Source organism: Pogona vitticeps, chromosome 6 (genome assembly GCF_051106095.1).
Source record: "Pogona vitticeps strain Pit_001003342236 chromosome 6, PviZW2.1, whole genome shotgun sequence".
In the NCBI taxonomy this organism is placed as follows: Eukaryota; Metazoa; Chordata; class Lepidosauria; order Squamata; family Agamidae; genus Pogona; species Pogona vitticeps.
The window spans coordinates 21337065-21356800 of NC_135788.1; the positions used below are offsets into that span (position 1 = coordinate 21337065).

Below are 19736 nucleotides of genomic sequence, written 5' to 3' on the forward strand. Positions count from 1 at the left end.
AGGTTATGATGATAACATTCAAAGACCTAAACGGTTTAGGACCTCGGTATCTAGCAGAACACCTGCTCCCAGCCAGATCTGTCCGTAATACCCATTCTTCACAGGCAGGGCAGTTGAGGGCCTTGACCCCGAAGGAGGCCAGGAGGAAAAGAACAAGAAGCTGGGCCTTCTCGGCGGTCGCCCCCCCGCCTGTGGAACAATCTGCCCATGGAGATACACCTGGCTCCCTCGTTGGATGGGTTTAAACGAGCATTGAAAACTTGGCTCTTCCGTCAGGCTTTCCCTGAGCATTAAATTGCTGATATCTCTGCCTCCATTTTATCATTCTTTCTGCCGTCCTTTCATCATCCTTTCTACCATCTTTAGAGCCATCTGTTTTAATTTATCCTGCTAGTTATTGTATCTGTTGAATATTTGTATTATTTTATTTTTACTGTGCTTTAAAATTGCGTTGTTTGTTTTGTCGTTGTTAGCTGCCCAGAGTGGCTGGCCGCCAGTTGGTGCGGGGTATAAATCTAATAAGTAAGTAAGTAAGTAAGTAAGTAAGTAAGTAAGTAAGTAAGTAAGTAAGTAAATAAATAAATAAATAAATAAATAAATAAATAAATAAATAAATAAATAAATAATAAGAACAACTTAATAATTGCTGAATAATGGCCAGGCTCATTTGATTAAAATGTTCTTTAGAAACAAACCGACTCCTACCTTGTAAAAATATCTTTGCAACCTCATTTGCAGAGAAACATGTCTGTGTGGGAGATAATGGATAGTTACTGAAAGCAAGTCTTTGAAGCTGTTGAGGAAAATCATTATTGATATATGACACTTTCAAATTTTCACAGATGCACAGAACTTGAAAATATGGAAAATATTCACCACTGTCACCACCCACAGTACAACCAAAATTCACAGCTTTAATTAGTGCTGCCCTGAGCACAGATTTAATGAAGGTTAAATTTTAATTGATTATGATACCCTAAGTATGTGAATGTTTAACTTGCACACAAAAATCAGAACATGTTCTTGTTTGAGATGAAAATGAAGACTACTTTCCCCCTGTATTTCACATACAGAAGCTAATAAAGAATGATAGTTCAACAATAATAATATGAACAGAATCCACCATTACACAAGGGTTCTATAGATATCTTAGGAGATACACCTCATTTGGCATAGAACACAATAGCTCTATCCTCCTAATGAAAGTGAATATTCAGTGACTGCCTCACTCTACCTAATGGTAGGGCTGTCCCTGGTTTTGTTGAAACTCCTGTCTTTGGAAGTTATCAACAGAAAGTTAAGCAGGCACCTAATGGAAATGTTAAATATTTGACATTTTGAATTTGTTCCATGATCAGATAGAAAATAAGCCACAGAATAAATCTGTGAAGGCAGGTCATAGACGTTTATTGTTTTGAAACATCTAAGTATGTGTTTTTGCTGTTTCTATGGCTGTTTTGAATATATAGGCTTCTCATTTATAGAGATTAATATGAAAACAGTAACAAAATAATAAAGTGATAGATATATTGGCTCTTTTAATAGCAACTATATTTACTTAAATATTGATATCCTACTTGTGTATCATTTCATCTGAATTTTAATTTAATTAGCAGTTTTAAAAATCCAGCACCATCTGTTATCAACAAAAAAAAAAATCATTTTCTTAAGTATGTGAAAAATGGAAGATAAAATTTAGCAATACCATAAAACATGTCATTTCAAGCAGTGGTCTTCTCAAAAATATGCTTATTAATAAAGCAATTAAAAAAGAATAAAGATTGATCAAAAAAGGAGTGTCTTTCTCCAGAGCTCCCTTCGGTATTTAAGGTCCAGCACAACTTAAGCCTACTGTTGTGATAATTATTTCATCCGTTTCATACTATAAAAAAAATGAAATGGTAACATTTTTTCCAGTCTGTATGTTCCACGGCAGGCCTACCCAGCTATGAATCTCAGAGGATGACTTTGGTCATTTATTTTCTTTCAGCTTAAGCTACCAAAACGATTTTGAAGAGATGAAAGATGATGGAATTTACGCCACCTAAAGCTTCTTACAGTAATAGTGGGGTACAAAGAGATATATATAGATGTGATCTATTGCTAAGAATTTGTTAGAGGACAGAGAGATATTAAATTAAAACTAAAGAATGAAGACTGCTTTCTTCACTAAAGTTTCAGACATGATTGACTGTAAACAGTCCTAGAAAGCCACTGAACAATAAATGACACTAAGTTCCAACAATCTGCCCTTCAGGTCTATCACTAAAGGAGTAAAAAAGGAAGTTGCTCATGTCCTTTGAGCTCAGATGTGTGGTGCTTCCTACATGAAGTCTTGTGCACATTCAAGATGAAAGAACTATATGAACTAGAAATACATGCATCTTAAGTATATACGAATACTGCATCTGTCATGAAAATGTTTGCTGTGATTGTAGATATTGCACATCTTTCCTGGGTGGATTTAGTATAGTTAGCCAACATGCTGGCAGACGATTTGAGAAGGTATGTGTGCCTGCTTGAGATGTTAATGCTAGGCTACAATATAAGAAAAGGAACAAGGGTCTCTTCTGTGTTGTTTCTTTCCTCTGATTCATATCTAGTGGTTCTCAATAGGTAATTCAAGTAGACAATGATACCCAAACTGAAGAGAAAGCCATTGCATATCCACCATTTTGCTACCCTCCCACAGGCTTTAAGACTTTAGTGAAAGAAGGTAGAATGTGCTACCAGTGTCAAGTTGCAGCTTCCACCTACAGGCTTCTGGGCCTGTCACTGTAGTTGTAAAATATCCAAAAAGGAGAGATCTATCAGGAATATTGCACTCAGCTAGGAGAGCCACCAGCCTGTCTTAATGTATTTTTTAAAAATAACATACTGTTATTAAATTTATTTACTGGCTGAAATAAAACAAGATTGCCCATGGCAAATTAAGCCACCTACATCCCATATGCTTCATGATTCATTACCTCCCGGAAAAGTTTTGCTGGTTTTTTTTTTTAAGAAAAAGAAATTTGCCATCTAGTACCACTCTCCCTTTGAAAGGAGATGAATCCTACAAACAACAAGCTAGATTTTTTATACGACCAAGTGAGATCCTAAAAACATGGTTCTTAAGAATCCATTAAGAATACAGTATATTACTTTATCCAGGTGTATCAGTAACCCATTTAATACAAATGAAGCCTGAAGAATGAAACTGTGTATTACATGGATTACTCATCCTTACTTAGTCACTCACAAACCCTTCAAATTGTTTTCTTCCACGATACTGAAAGGAAAAAAAAATCCTATTGTGATTATCAGTATGATGAGACGTGAACTGCAGATATACTTCAAATGATCTCTCTATAGTTCATGGCTCACATGATGCAACTCTAAGAGCTAAAATATTTTATTTTCTATAAAATCTATACATGAAACATAAATTAAACAGTGAGAAACTTTCAGAATTGAAAAAGAATTCAGTGACAGAATCTTTATAAATGCATGATGACCTTAGACTGAAGCTATGTAGGCAGTCCAATTTACACAGAGAGGTGTCAGCATGTATGGTTCCCATATCATGTTCAGTTTCCTTGAGAGAGCCTTGCTTATGCTGGGGATACAAATTTAGAACTGCTGCATGGCAGCCTTTTCTGGAAAGACTATTCCATTGTTCTGGTGCTGAACCCCACGTAGATCTGCAAATGTGATATACACTTTACATTCAGTGTGTAATAACTGGTGCTTCCCTGTGATAAGTTCAGTGCTATTACTGTTCCTTCAAAATCTTCCTGTCTCTTTGTACACATGTATCTTTTTTTTTCTAGAATAGCTGTACACTAACCTTTTCAGGCATTCTGACCATTTTAACTATCTTTCCCAGGATGGGGAATGCTGTTCCTCAGTATGTTTTGGACTACATCTCTTGTAATTCTTCGCTGTAAGCATGCTTGATGGGGCTTTCGGGAGTTGAAGTTTCAGACTTCCAAAGGGCCATGTGTTGTACAATCCTGAGCTATCACTTCTAAGAAGGAAGCCCAAACATTAAGAACAATGGTTCTGCAATACCTATGGCTGTATTTGTTGTGATTAGAGGGTTGTTTTTTGTTTTTTTTAGTTTTAACTTTCTCTGTTAAAGCAACTTTTCAGATAACATGAAATCTACCTGTTACATGAAGTTCATTAGTGCCGTTCAAGCAATGGAAAATATATTTCATAAAGTATTCTGGCATGGGTTAATGTGGTTCATATAGGCACATTCCTTTCAGAGCCATTGTAAGAATAGCAGCAGCCAGATGGGGAGTGGTCTTTTCATCAGCGCCACTGCTGTATGCAGCAGCTTCTTCCTCTAGTATACTTACATCAATACACTGAAAACAGAAGGAAAAACTGATATAGATATACTTACTGTATATACTTGAGTATAAGCCTAGTTTTTCAGCACAATTTTTTTTTGCTGAAAAAGCACCCCCTCAGCTTATACTTGAGTCAGTGTCAAAATTTCATGTTCTCCCCTGCAGAGCAGGTGTTCTCCGAACTCCCTCGCTCATCTACGGACACCTGCAGCCTCTGTGGGTGGTCCAATGACCCAGGTTAAGTACACTGCATTTCCACTTCCAGGACACTCCCATCCTCCTCCTCCTGCATATTCCATGTACCCACCTTCCTCCTCCCACCTTCCTCCTCCATCCTCCGTCTCCCTCCATCTTGTTATGCAGCAGTAGAACAGTAGATAAGCGCAACATACGGTATGAGTCCTGCCTCCACAGGCAGTGAAGTGTGTCTTGCAGCTCAGAAGGGCAGTATCTTCAAAAATATTTAACCTACTGGTGCCTCAATTAATGTAATTTTATTGGTATCTATTTTTATTTTTTAAATTTACCAGTAGCTGCTGCATTTTCCACCCTTGGCTTATACTCGGGTCAATATGTTTTCCCAGTTTTTTTGTGGTAAAATTGGGTGCCTCAGCTTATATTCGGGTCAGCTTATAGTCAAGTATATACAGTAATTACATTGGTGTGCAAATAATAAATAAGTCTAAGTCAGACTACGACTACACAGTCAAATACTGCAGGATTCACTCTCAATGTAAAATACATGAATTCTCTTTATAAAAAACTGATCATGTGACAAAAAGGCCAATTTGAATCAGTCTGGCCATTTTTGCTCCCATTGTGGAGTTGTTGGTTTTTTTTGTCTGCTGCTTCGGGCTTCTACTTTTTTCAGAAGGATTCAGACAGTCTTTTCCCATGTGATTTGTTATTTGGTTCTCCAAAAAGATTGGGAGCATGACTCTGGGTAGTATTCCAATGATGTACTAAGCTGGGCATGATGCTTTGGACTGCTGGAACATCTAGCCACACGATTTTTCTCTCTATCTATTTCCTCCAAAGTATTTTTAATTTCAAAAAACAAAAACAAATTATATATGTGTGGTGGATTTTTTTGTCTCAGACACCAGATAAAGTTGGGTCACCTTGGTTACTACATACCTGAATCTGAGATGGAGAACAAATATTATGTTCTGCTCTGTCTTAGGCATTTTCTATCTGTCCAAAAGACAAGATAGCTTCCACCTCCATTCCAGGAAAAAAAAAATGAAATGTCCTGCCAGTTAAATTTTACTACAGTGGTCACAGTGGGTCCTCCACTACACCTGAAGGCATCAAGCTAGTTTGGGAGTGGTTGGGTACAGGACAGACAAGGTAGGCAGATCTGTCCTCAAACAGAAGGGAATTGTCAGGGGACCTTTGCTGCAGTTCCCAGTATCTTTCATCTGAGACTGCTTCCTCCCTTTTTATAATTGTAAGTCCAACCCTGCAGGTATAATTGCCTTTTAAGTCTCCTCTCATCTCAGAATGATGCCTGATTTGGGAAAAAAAAAAAAACAATATGAGGTGCAGTCTCAACTAGCCACATGGTTTTTGTTTATGCTCCTCTATGTCATTGGTAGTGAATGGCATGGTAACTACACATTATCTTACAAAGAGGAGAGGGGAGAATGAAGTATGTAGTAGCTGTTTTCAACAGCATTTGATAGTTTGCCAAGGTTACAGCATGTTATGACAGCTGCTTACATTTGAAAGAAAACTCCTAATAGGGCTGCAGTTAGGTGGTTTTAGAATCTGGATGTAATGACCTCACAGAACGCCCTGTCTAGATGGTAACATGATTCAAAAGTGCTGCTGTTTAGGAGCCTCGTCATTCATGTATTTACTTCCCCCAAAAAACAAAAAAACAAAAAACAAAAAACTACCAAATACCAGCTGTGAATAAGTTTTGTGTACTGACTCTTAACATTACTCTTATTCAGACATTAGGACTGGAAATATGTGGGGTTCAACAGTGGTGGTTATGCTGGGATGCAGGCAGGCCCTGCTCTGATGACCGCACATTACCTTATAGTTCTACAGAGCTTTATGTGGTCAGCATAAATCCTTCATAGATGTTATTAGCATGTTAAGCTATGTATCTGTATACAGATTTTAGTGAAACTTGAATTTAATATGTATTCCAGCTACTCCCAAACTAAAGATGTGTAGTGTGGTAGGAGTATCCACACCAAAAAATCTCAAGATACTTTTGCTTACTAATAAAGATGGGGGAAAAGTGCTTTTTCTGAGAATGGTTATAATGTTGATCAAGCTTCTTCTTTTTTGAAAGCATTCCAACATGTTGTGCTGATGTTTACTAAATTCCATTCCTGGTCATTTTTTTCCCCATTTATCAGCTACATAAAGCTCGCTGATAAAGTTGATAAAGAAAAAAAAAATCATTCTCAAAAAAATGAGCTTCAATGCTTTGTGTTGAATTTCTGGCTCACCAGTTCCTTCAGATCCTTCAGATTTAGGCTGAACCAGGAGGTTATGTGTCACAATGTCGATACATATCAGAATATTCCCAGCACCAGTGACTGACAAAATCTGTGCAGCCACCCAGTCTAGTCAGACAGGTAAAGTTGAAGAAATATAATTTGAATAGTTGCCCTTGTCAATGTAATTCTACTTTGAAGAATCCTTCTTTACTTTTGTACTACCTCATTTTACATTTTTCCTCATTTTCAGGCATTTTAAAATGCTTCCTTCTTTTCTCCGGAACATATTCCATTTCATTCTGAGAGAAATAATGTGAGTCTTCATTACTTCCTAAATTGAGCATGCCATTAAGGAAAGCATTGTAATCTCTGGTCTTTAGATGGAGAGTTGATGCACAAATTTCCATCGAATGAACGATATAGTACAAAAGAATGAGGGACATTTTTTGCAATACTTGTTCAGTAAGATGAGTTTTTAAATCTCCTCCAGCAATTAATATCAAAGTATCAGACAGAAGGCACTGTGAATAAAACAATGGTAATAAATCTCAAGTAACACTAAAGACAAGCCTCTGACAAATATTGGAATCGGTACAAGTTAGACAGTGAGAGGCAGGGTATTGGAGGGACTTAATCACTTGCCTTCCAATTGCATCAGTGGCAGATTCTCTAATTTGGCCCAAGGTCTCACTTCAAGTGGACGTAGGTTGAAATCTACCTTACAGATCTGTTGGGTGAAAAAGGTTAGGAAATCATGGAGTGGTGGGTCAGAATGCCTTGGGTTCCAATCAGCCAGAGCAAGCAAAAAGGCACCAAAACAGAGAGTTTCGGTATACCAGTCCCAAAGCTCTTATATTCTATTAAAAAGTAGTTACAACTGATGCCTTAAACTAACATAGATGTTTTCCTCCCATTAAAATCAATTGAGTAGGAAAATAAATGTCCAAGATTCACCAGGGCGAAATGGTGTATAAAACAGGAACTTGTTGCTTATGTTTCGATGCACCGTGGTTTCCATTACAAATTCTCCCACAAAGCTGGTCTGCAAATTTCATGCTAAGGACAACTTTCCAAGTCCTTGCAGTGTTATTCATGCAGCTGAAGGCATAAGCAGCCAATGGCTTGAGGAGGGAAGGCACTTTATGCTATCATAGAGAGATGAAGCACTCCCTTTTGACTGAAGGGTCCATTCCACCTGTTACATGCTGCATTCATCTACTCTGAAACAGCCTATTCTCCACTAATTTAAAAGCCAACTTTGGCTATAGACATATTAAATGCCCTGTTATCCATATTGGTTTCAAAATACAGTGGTGCCTCGCTTGACATTAATTCGTTCCAGCGAAATCACTGTGGAGTGAAAACGTTGTCAAGCGAAATAAAAAAAAAAAACCCATTGAAACGCATTGAAAACTGTTCAGTGCATTCCAGTAGGCGAAATACCTGCTCATCCAGCGAAGATCCTCCATACAGTGGCTATTTTCTGGTGCCTGTATTGCGAGGAATCCGTCCCTAACACAGCAGGGAGCCATTTTCTACAGCTAGTGGCCATTTTGAAACCCAATGATCAGCTGTATTTTACTTGGCCTAATAGAGGTTGTCCTGCCCCCAAACAAATAGAAGGCTAGCAGGGATATATGAATTGGCCCTCAGTTTTCCTTTAATCATCCAGAGTTTGGGTTTTTTCTTTTATTAACAGTTTGAAGCTTATAGGAAATGGGAAATTGATATGAGATAGTGTTGGTTATGGTTAAAATATTGCAAAATGAAACCAGCTGAACTATTGCTCCCCCAGCCCCGAAATGAAGACGCGAGACAACCATTATTGGGTTTAACTATGGGCCACACTTTATTAACGAACTTAGTTTAATCAATTAAACCAATACCAAACTTGAGGGGGCCTGCGGTAGTGCGGGGAAATAACGCCAAATCCTTCCTTATAAGTCAATGGGCGAGTCCCAGACCCCAGGTTCCCGCTGTCCGACGACAGGAGGAACCTATAAGGCCTTCACTAACCCCCCGGACCTCCAGCCATCGCCTTTGATAACCTTTTGGTCCGTAAGGGGTCAAGCGTCCCAGTCACCTTCGGCCCTGTGACCGCACGATCCCCAGTGCCGTCAGGACTGGATCGCTGTTTATTTTATGCAAATTACCAAAGGGAGACACCGTGACGAATCAGTTATTCCCGCACTACCCGCCCGTGTGACCGACTGCTAACATATCCCTAAGACTCCCCGTAACAACAAACCCTATTCCAGTGTGGGATAGGCGAAAAATCCCCCCTTCCACAGGCCAATCAGGAAGAAGGTCAAAAATTCCTATCCGGCCCCAAAACAGGCGACCCCAAAAGCACACTGGAAATCGGGTGGGCGGGAGGGTGCCGAAATCGAAAGAGGCCCAACTGCGCACAGCGCTGCCTTTAAATAAGCGGGGCTCTCGCCCGAAATCTCGCGAGGCCCCTAGGTTGCTCGCGTCACTGCCGGAGCAGAGGGAGCAAACCACGCGCGGGGCTCAAGGGCGCGAAAGCGCCCCTCGCGCGCGCCGGCCATTGCTCCCCCAGCCCCGAAATGAAGACGCGAGACAACATTATTGGATTTAACTCTGGGCCACACTTTATTAACGAACTTAGTTTAATCAATTAACCAATACCAAACTTGAGGGGGCCTGCGGTAGTGCGGGGAAATAACGCCAAATCCTTCCTTATAAGTCAATGGGCGAGTCCCAGACCCCAGGTTCCCGCTGTCCCACGACAGGAGGAACCTATAAGGCCTTCACTAACCCCCCGGACCTCCAGCCATCGCATTTGATAACCTTTTGGTCCGTAGGTGGTCAAGCGTCCCAGTCACCTTCGGCCCTGTGACTGCACGATCCCCAGTGCCGTCAGGACTGGATCGCTGTTTATTTTATGCAAATTACCAAAGGGAGACACCGTGACAATCAGTTATTCCCGCACTACCCGCCAACACATGAGGCCTAGCCTTGTCTATGTCCCATGTACCCACCAAGAGCACCAAGCTCCCTTAGCAGGCCCCCTCTAATATCCTCCAAAAATACGTCCAAACCTGCGTCAGACAGGTGGACACCATCCTTACGAAAATAGCTCATATTGGATACTTGGATTCTGTTGTGATCAATCACAGATCCGAGGCCGCATTTGCTGACGCCTCCACAAATTTCCTTATTGACCCGGCGACTAGCCTTATGAACCTTAAACATGTCACGCGCCCCACGCCAAATTAATCGCGGTATGATTGATGACCAAACTATCCGCATGGCTGGGTATAATGCGTGTAGTCTGCGCAGGTCCCTTAAAATATCCAATATCAAAGCCTTTCCAGGCAATCGGGGCAGATCATTACCCCCCAAATGCACCACCAAGATGTCCGGAGGTGCATTACCAAAGGTGGCCACTCTACCAAACTGAACCCATTGCATGCCACGCATGCCCTTCCATACAATGGATGCACGGGCGCCAAGCCCTAAATCACTTCCCCAGTGGGAAGAAGCCGCGTAGCGCGCGGCCCAAAATACGTAGCTGTGGCCGACAATCAAGACGCTCTTCCGGACCTCTCGCATCCCGCCATCTGAAAAACAAAAACAACATCTGCCTACACGTTAGGTAGTTGTCTGATATATTTCCGAAAACATCCAGAAGACCAGCGACCTAACCTTTTGATTTTACCAGCATCATACCCCAGTAGGGCTGCCGTTGAAGCTGCCCCTATTCGAAATGAATGCGTCCCAAACCTCATATTCCCAATCCCTATGTTTTTCAACGCCCTATCAGTTAGTGACCAAAATTGGTACTTGGTGAGAGGTTTTCCATCCTTGTGCTGAAAGAAATAACCCTTCTCTGTCCCTCGCAAGATCCCAAATTCCCTGATAGCTCTAACTGGACATATGCTAACTAAACTACACTGACCCAAAATAACCATACACCCAAACCCATACTGATCCGTTTTGGAGCTCCTCAACCTAACCCTCACCTGATCATCCCATACCGTCACGTCCTCCAGCTGCAATGCTTTCCGTGACACATCCTTCTTTCCCAATGCTACAAGCTCGCTGATTCGCATAGCCCCAAAAAAGGCCAACAAAGCAGCCGCCCGAAACAGTGACTCCTCATACTTATCTGTACAAATCCTTCCCCAACCCTCACAAAGACGACTAAGAAGTGCCGGCAATATGGGAGTCCTATCGTCCGTCCTCTTCCCCCTTTCCCTGGCCCAACCTTCGATCATCTTTTTAATTCTGAAGTCATTGGACGTATCCCTAATGCCATTTGCCCTGGCATAAAAGCTCAGAGCCGCCAGCTTGCCTTTTATGGTGCCAGGCGTCAAACCTCTCCAGTGTAAATCAACTATAAACTGCTGAATGTGCTCCACCGGTGCCGGCCATGCCTGTCTTAACTGTCTCAACTTCCTAAATTCTGAGAACTCACGCCCTGTCGCCTTATATTTTTTATATGTTCTCGGGGCCAATGCCATACCTATCGCTCTTGTCGCTTCATCCCGCCAATCCGCCATACCTCTGACGGAAGAGCCTCTGGCAGATCCTTGGCTTCCGGTGCCAGTTCCCGGAAACGGTGGATCTGTTGACGCGAAAGAGCATCGGCAATCCTATTGTCCACGCCAGGGACGTGACGGGCATGAACCACCACATTGAAGCGCAATGCTCGCAACGTGAATGCTCTAACCAGGTGCATAACTCTATCTGATCTGGATGTCAATTTGTTGACAATATGTACCACCGCCTGGTTATCACACCAGAAATGAACCACAGTGTTGGACCATTCTTCAGCCCAGAGCCAAAGGGCCCCCACAATCGGGAAAAATTCTAAAAATGTCAAGTCCCTCGTGATACCCCGCCTATGCCAATCCTCCGGCCAAGTTCCTGCACACCATCGACCCCGGTAATAAATTCCAAACCCCAGGGATCCAGCCGCATCCGAATTTACTTGCACCTCTGCCTTAAGTCTAATCTCCGACCTCCAAAAGGAAACCCCGTTAAACTGATCAAAAAACTGTTCCCAAACTCGAAGATCCTCACGCAACCCCTTCGTAACCCTAGCCTTATGAAACGGCCTCCTCAAACCTGACATGGCGCTGTAAAGCCGCCTAACAAAGGCCCTCCCAGGGGCTATCACCTTACAAGCAAAATTCAAATGGCCAGCTGCCTCCTGCAGCTCTTTCAGAGTTACCTTCTTTTTCTGCCGCAAACTAGCAATCACCCTCCTAATGTTGGCCAGTTTGTCCTGGGGCAGTCTAGAGGTCTGCTGAACTGTGTCCACCTCTATCCCCAAAAACGTCAATCTTGTCGCTGGCCCTTCTGTCTTTTCTTCTGCTAATGGTAAGCCTAACTCACCCGCCAACTCCCGGAAGGTGTCCAACAACCGTTGACACCTCCCGGAGTTTGCCCTTCCACAAAACAAAAAATCGTCCAGGTAATGAGCTGTATCACTACATCCAGCCCTCTGCCTGATCCACCATTCAATAAACGTGCTAAACTTTTCAAACGTTGAACATGAAACAGAACATCCCATAGGAAGAGCTCTGTCAACATAATAATGTCCCTGAAAATAAAATCCCAACAAATTGAAATCATTCGGGTGCACCGGCAAAATACGAAAAGCCGATTTAACATCAGCTTTCGCGAGTTCAGCGCCTATTCCACATCCCCTAATCATTTTTACCGCCTCGTCGAATGACGTATAGCGGACTGAGCATAATTCCTCGGGGATGGCATCATTCACCGACTCACCCTCCGGGAAAGATAAGTGGTGTATAAGCCTAAACTCTCCCGGAGCCTTCTTGGGCACGATCCCCAGAGGCGACACCCTCAAGTTAACTAAGGGTGGTTCCTCAAACGGCCCCAGCACCCTACCTTCCTTGACCTCCTTACCAATCTTTTCTTTTGCCACCGCCTCCAAACCCCTCAAAGACCTCAGGTTCCGAGCCATAAATGCCTTCCTGACCCCCGCTGCAGGAATCCGAAATCCAAACTTAAAACCTAACTGTAAATACACTGCATCCTCCCTGTTGGGATATGCATCTAAACCAACCTGTAATACCTCCACCCTAACTGGCGTGGGGCCCCTTTCCCGGAGTTCCGCCCCCGCCATCAGGCTTCCTCTGCTGTCCCCCTGCTCTGTTCTGACGCTGCCCCCCAGCTTTAAAACAGCTGCTTCGCGGGTGTTTTCCCCCACATCCAATACATTCATGACGAAACCTGCACTGGGGTTTATTGCAGGATCCTTTATTATTAAACTCAAAACAAGGCAGGCGGGGTTGAACCGCCTGCCCCGCCCCCTGGCGGGCACCAGCACCACTCGAGTACTTTAAATTTAAATGCCCACAGTCGAATCTATCGCCTAAGGTAGCTTTTGCTGGTGACATATGTTGCAGCCAGAGTCCCGGGTGTGTCTCATCCCAGCGTAACTCTGGTCAAATCGCACTTCGCATTCTGAAGGCCTCATCATAACGCAACCAAGCCTGGCCCTCAAACTCCGCCTTTGCTCGCCGCATAATATCAAAGTATTGGAACAAGGCAGAAGCCTTCCAAGGTTGCATTTTAACCAACACACCTGCATATATGGTGAACCCCGTGACCCAATTGGTCCAGTTCCTGTCTGGCCTTTTACGTCTATGTTTCTCCTTTAACTTCTCATCATCCTTGTCGATTTCTTTGACTTCAAATTCCCGGTTAAGGAGGTCATAGAAATCAATGAAATCGCCTCTCCAAATCCGCTCCTTAATTGCAGGCGTCAAATGGTCACCCAGAGGCGTACTGTAATCTGTGTAAGGCATAGATGCTATAGGAACCGTGTTATATCCCGTGTTCGGCACAGATGGATGCTGTTGTGTAGCCCCTCGCTTACCTTCGTCTGCTGGTGTACTATGCAAGGAGGGTTGCATGGGCATACCCCATCCAAACCACTGCGGCCCCATAGGGGGCCACCAGCTGCCAGGCCATGCCATACCCGGTGTTGCACAGGTGTTAGATGGTACTCCTGACTGTTGCAAGCCTCCCGTCCATGGCCATTGTGCTGCCTGACTAGCTGTATTGTGTGAGGTCTCATACTCACCTGCAACCCGCCTTGCGTCACCCGAAGCATCCAGAGCGCCTCCACCGCTATAAGGAATCTCCTCATGAGACTCCTGCTCGTAAGACGTTCCTTCTCCGGGATCCTGAGTGCCAGACACATCGCCCTTTCTTTTCCTCCTGTCAGCACCAACCGTCGTCGCCTCCAGGTCCTGCTCCATCTCCGGCCCTTCAGGGCTCTGCCCCTGCTCAGAATCAAGTGCATCAAAACGCTGCATTAGCTCAATAGTCATAGCTCTTATTTCAGCCCTGCGGCGTCCACGTGTCTCATGTACCGAACGACGTGGTGTAGCCTCGTTGCCCACAGGAACCTGCCTCTCAGCCTTCCTAGCCTCTAAACTTGCCATTTTTACCTGCAATTCCCTCAGCATCGCCAATGATTCATCATCAGACGACGACTGCAGCGGGGATATTTGGGGAACAGCCCGCTTTTTAGCCCTACTCTTACCTTTGTTGGATCCACCTCCCTTCTTTGGCGGCATTATTAATACTCGCCCCGTCCCTACCAACCAAGTAACGTTAACCAGGTCCTCCCAACGTGTACCCTACTAGCCAAATCTTGTCCCCTCGCCTGTATTTGCACACTTCCCCTCCTTCCTTCCTTTGTGTTTTTTTTTTTGAAACTTCTACAGTTATTGTCTCAATATGAATTCACTCGTCTATTTTTATTGTCTGTGCGTTATGCAGTAATTTTTTATTATTATTATTATTATTATTATTATTATTATTATTTTTTATTCCAGCCCTTGGGCCTCAGCCCTTTGGAATTGAAAGGGAAACCTAAAACCAAAATGGCTGCCGTACCCAAACCATGCGGCCCTAACCCTGCACAAAATGGCCTCCAAGCTAGGCAACCCTCCTTCTTTCTAAAAGCGAAACCTGTGACAAACCGCAGGACACCACGCTACCAACCTACGCCACAAATCCCAGGATGGCCTGCACACCTATTCCTAATAAAGGCCCAGGAATACCCCCTACCCGTATTCCTCCTATCACATGCAACGAGGGAGGGGGTGTAGTGGAGGGGCAGGGGGGGGCAAAAGAGACCCGTCACCCAGATTCCCCCCTCCCGTCAGCCCACCAACTCAGGACCAGGACCTGTCCCTCGGTCCCACTCTTCCCACTGCGCTCCGTGCAGGGCTATCACCAGCCCTCAAACCTCAAAACTTCCTTCCTGCCGATTCCCCGCAGCCGAGCCGCGCCACCGCAACTGCGGCACGGCCGCCGATCAGCTGATGAGCTGGCCGCCAAGCCGACAATCCACCCCCCGAGCGATCCACAGCCAAGCGGCCTCCTCGGGAGTGTCCTAGCCGAGGCCCTCGGGCCGATGACCTCCCACTCCCGGCCCTCCGATCGGCACCCCCAGCCGCCCCGAATCGCGACGGCGGGGGGGGGAGCCGCCGCTCAACAACCAAACCACCGGGGGGAGGGAGGGAGCACCGCCCGATGCTCGCCCCGTCACCCACTCTTCTTCCCCTGTCACGCACGCACCCACTCACACTCACCCACACGCGCACACACACACGCCACGCACACCACCCTGCGACTACCCTCCAACCTCGGGGAGGGAGCTACCAAGCCCCACTCCCCCAAACCGTCCTCAGCCGCCCAGGCTCCAGCGATGCAGTCTCCTGGCTGCCGAAAAACGAAAGAGGCCCAATTGCGCACAGCGCTCCTTTACATAATCAGGGCTCTCGCCCCAACTCTCGCGAGGCCCCCAGGTTGTCCACGTCACCACCGGAGCAGAGGGAGCAAACCACGCGCGGGGCTCAATGGCGCGAAAGCGCCCCTCGCGCGCGCCGGCCATTCTGACTCATACTTGAAGCATAAACCACTGTGTATACGTTTGCTTTTCTAAAAGATCCCAAACTTAGAAAAACTAAATGGTAATGAAAATATATTTGCATGCTTTAAAGACTGAGTGCATTTTCTGAGAACAGAGGTAATGCTAATTGAATAAATACATCAATAAAACCCAATCATTTTTGTTGTTTTTGCTTAGAGAACAAATGCAAAAAAGAGAATAGTTTCACCCTAAATTATCCAAACAATTTTTCTGTTCACCACTGGATTCACTAACCAAATTACAGTCCTCTTCTAGGCCATAAATCCTTTGCGGACAAACAGTTCTCTCCAGCAACATCCTGATAATTTCTCTTGACTGGTTCTGGTGATGTTCAGTGTCTTTGTTAGCTGAAATGAAATGTAAAACATCCCTCAAATACGTAGCTTTTGATGGGAAGCAAAGCTGCTGTTTTCCTTCAGTGCTCTGTCAGGTGGTGGTTCTGCAGTATGAGGGACAACTATAAAAATCAAAGACATTATCCAAAGAACAGGATGTGCAGTCACAAGACATCTCCTCTTCTTCCTGTGAGCTCGGACTTATTTGGGCGTTGGTTCCTGTTGGGTTGTGGTTTTTCAGTTTTTAACAGAAAACTTGAAACCTGAAAAGTTATAAATAATAAAAGTAATAAAAGGCGTGGAGGAAAAACCCCTTAATTAGAGTGACTGCAATATGTTTAGAAAGATTTGTTAACTGGACAGCTAAGCTGATTTGCAGTAACAAACTGTTTCTGAACAACAGGGTGCCTGTAGGGAGTTTACAGCAAACAACAGGAAACTAAGTTGTCTGTGGGCAGAAAAGTTCTGTGGCATTACAGTGGAGAAGGCTGACTAAGAGACAGATGCAGCCATCATCCTCATCATCTAGAAAATTACTTATTTTTTATTGACAAGTTTTATAATGAAAAGCTTCGGTGGTTATGTAAAGACAAGAACATTTCAGCGAAGGCTACATGATAGCAGTAGGGCTTGGCACGCTTACAGATCATTTTCTAGGCATATGCACAATGGATAGCTTAAATCTACAGCTGCTGAGCTGAGAAAGCTACTCACAGGTTCTGTGATGTGGAAGTATCTAAGTGAATCAGTATTTCCATCATACTAACAATACTGTTTGGCCATGCTGGCTAGAACTAATTAGAATGGCTGTCCCTACAATCTCTGTGGAGTCACAGGTTCGCCAACCCTAATTAGAGGCCTGCACGTGCAGGACAAGATTGTAAGAAGCTGAGGTGATAAGATCAACCATGCTTTTTCAAAATGCAGATGACATTTTAATGTTCCTGCATGGACAGGAGGGAAAAAAAGCTCCTTGCATATAGCAGACTAGCAGATAATATTCTTCTTCTTTCGCAATGGTGGCTTCCTTTTTCAAGTGATGCAGAAAACATGATCATCCACTCTCAATTTGTCATTGCACGATCCACATTGCCAATTCATTCAGTGTAGATAAGGATTTCCTTTGACTTTTCTGTCATGGCATGATTTGCCTAAGGCTGGCCTAATACCATCCATTCAATTTAATGGTTGGATGGGAATTTGAATCAGCATTTCATCTGTCCTTGCCCAGGAAATTAACCATTAGAACACACTGATATAACTGTCAGAAAAAAACTTTATAGTTCATACTCACCTGAAAAGCCAAGAGAGAATTACATCAGGGTTTGTTCTTGTAATAATGAAAGAAAAAGTAAGTTATTGGAAGGAAGCACTTTCCTTCCCCTCCTCAATCCCAAGACTTTCTGGAGGGTTGAAGGGCTCCCACATATATGGGCTAGGCTGTAGAAGCAGAAAGGCAGGCCATGGAGAAGAGAATTATCCCAAATTTACCTTGGGACCTCAAGGCAATAACCTTAGCACTGTCACTAGTCTGACTTCACACCTCCAGGAACACAGTACAGTGGTGCCCCGCATAGCGAGGTTAATCCATTCCGGATTAACCATCGCTATGGGGAAACATCGCTAAACGGGATGCAAAATGCCATTGGAACGCATTAAACTTAGTTTAATGCGTTCCAATGGCTTCTGTACTCACCGTTTAGCGAAGTTTCCCTCATCCGGCAGCCATTTTCGCACCCTCGGTAAGTGAGGGCAGGGCGCGAAAATGCTGCGCGCGGCCATTTTGGGTTGCACTGCGGCCATTTTGGAGCCGCCGATCAGCTGATTTTCCAGCATCGCAATGCGAAGATCGGTAAGCGAAACACTTACTGATCTTCGCAATGTGAGTTTTGCCCATTGGGGCTGCCGGTATGCCTTCGCATTAGCAATCCCAAAAAAGGGATCGCTATGCGAATTCGTCATTGTACGGTGCACCCGTTATGCGAGGCACCACTGTATCTTTGCTCGGTTTATTTTGAGAGGTATTTACACTGAAAACAAGTAAACTCTAATTGAGGACTTAAGAATATTCCCAGAGACAATCTCAATAAGCCTCTTCATTAGTTATGATATACAGTGATACATCACAAGATGAATGTAATTCGTTCTGCGGTTAATGACGTCATGCGAAAAATTCATCTTGCGAAACATGTTTTCCCATAGGAATGCATTGAAATCTAATTAATGCATTCCTATGGGCAAAAAAAAGTCAGAACAAAGTCATATTTGGTTTACAAAGTGTTTATTAAGTGCTCTTTGAAGCCATACGTATTGTGCAGATGATTTTAAAAATTTCAATAAAAAAACTTTAACTTTAACATCATAGAAAAACATTTAAAATCAGCAAACATGAGGCAGGAACAAAAAAATGGTAAACATTCTTCTTGTGAAGCATGGCCATAGGAACATTTGTCTTGTGAGTCATCAAAACACACACACCCCCAATTGGCAAAACCATTTGTCTTGCGAGTTTTTTGTCCTGCGAGGCATTTGTCTTGTGAGGCACCACTGTAATCTGAACATCACACTTTGGTTTATGGTTTATTAATTTTTTTTCTTATACTAAAAGGAACATATTGTTAAATTATCATCTGAGTAACAAGATTATAAGACATATTATGCCAAAACTGATGCAAAACAGTCACAGAGACATACATGCATGTTCACATGCTGCACATCTCTGAATGACATGTTCTCCATCCCTTGCACATATCTCCATTACATCAGAACCCTTTCCTTTCCAAAAGGAAGCATGGCTTAACTTAGCTAACAAACACTTCAGATCTATATGCCTGCATCTTTTTATTGAAAACCAGCCACTTGTACTATGTTTGGTATTCACACATTAGAAGTGGCTTGCTATAAGCAATTGTACGTTTTCTTGCATTAAAAAAAACCTGAAATGTGAAACAGAACAAGCTAATAACATCTGCCAAAGCTGTATCTGGCATACGGTCAAACAAAAAGTTAGCACTGTGTAAATGCTGCGAGAACCTTCAAGTAGTTAAAATGGTTTATAGCTTTAAGAAAAAGATAGGATTTTTAAAAAAAAAATTAGACCTCCCCTTTTAAATTATTTTCTCTTACCTTCAGTCTATGGGAAGGGAAGAATTGTGTATTGTTGGCTGTGTGGCCTTTTGAATCCCACAAAGTATTTGGCTGTTGGGAAATCCAATGTTTTTAAAATTCCTTGATGGTGCTCGGCAAGCCAGAGAAGATTAGTTTATTTCTGCTTTGAAAAGTTTCTGGTTGCTATGGAGAGAGCTGCACTTAAGGTAACAATGGAGGTGGATCGACATTTGTACAAGTTCTTCCTGACAGGTTTTAGAAACTGCATTATGAAATAAGGGAAGCGAACTATTTTAAGTGTATATGTTATGAAAATATCTCTTCGTTAACATCATTACGAAGTGGCAGGCTGTGCTATGCATCTGCTAAACAGTTTGTCCCAAATGGTTAAGAACATCAAGCAATTCAGAACCAGGGTCTTTCCACCCCATCGTTCAAGTTTTGAAATGACGTTCTCCTACAACAAAGAAAAAATGTTTGAAAATGTATTCTATTTCACTTGCTGAATGTTTATGATTTTCCCCTTATGGGGAGAGTAACAGAAACA

The 19736-nt window shown here is 43.3% G+C and overlaps 1 protein-coding gene across 1 annotated transcript in view; it reads right to left on the minus strand.

Annotated features, from left to right (window-relative positions):
• SLC39A12 (solute carrier family 39 member 12) overlaps positions 1-16312 on the minus strand; it is a 49874-nt gene extending 33562 nt beyond the window's left edge. The window contains 7 exon segments of the mRNA XM_078378261.1: positions 435-515; positions 634-924; positions 4151-4445; positions 6809-6836; positions 7019-7320; positions 15981-16127; positions 16130-16312. Of these exon segments, the coding sequence (XP_078234387.1) occupies positions 435-515; positions 634-924; positions 4151-4445; positions 6809-6836; positions 7019-7320; positions 15981-16127; positions 16130-16222 (1237 nt within the window). The 5' untranslated portion in view covers positions 16223-16312.
• Between the last annotated feature and the right edge of the window lie 3424 nt (positions 16313-19736).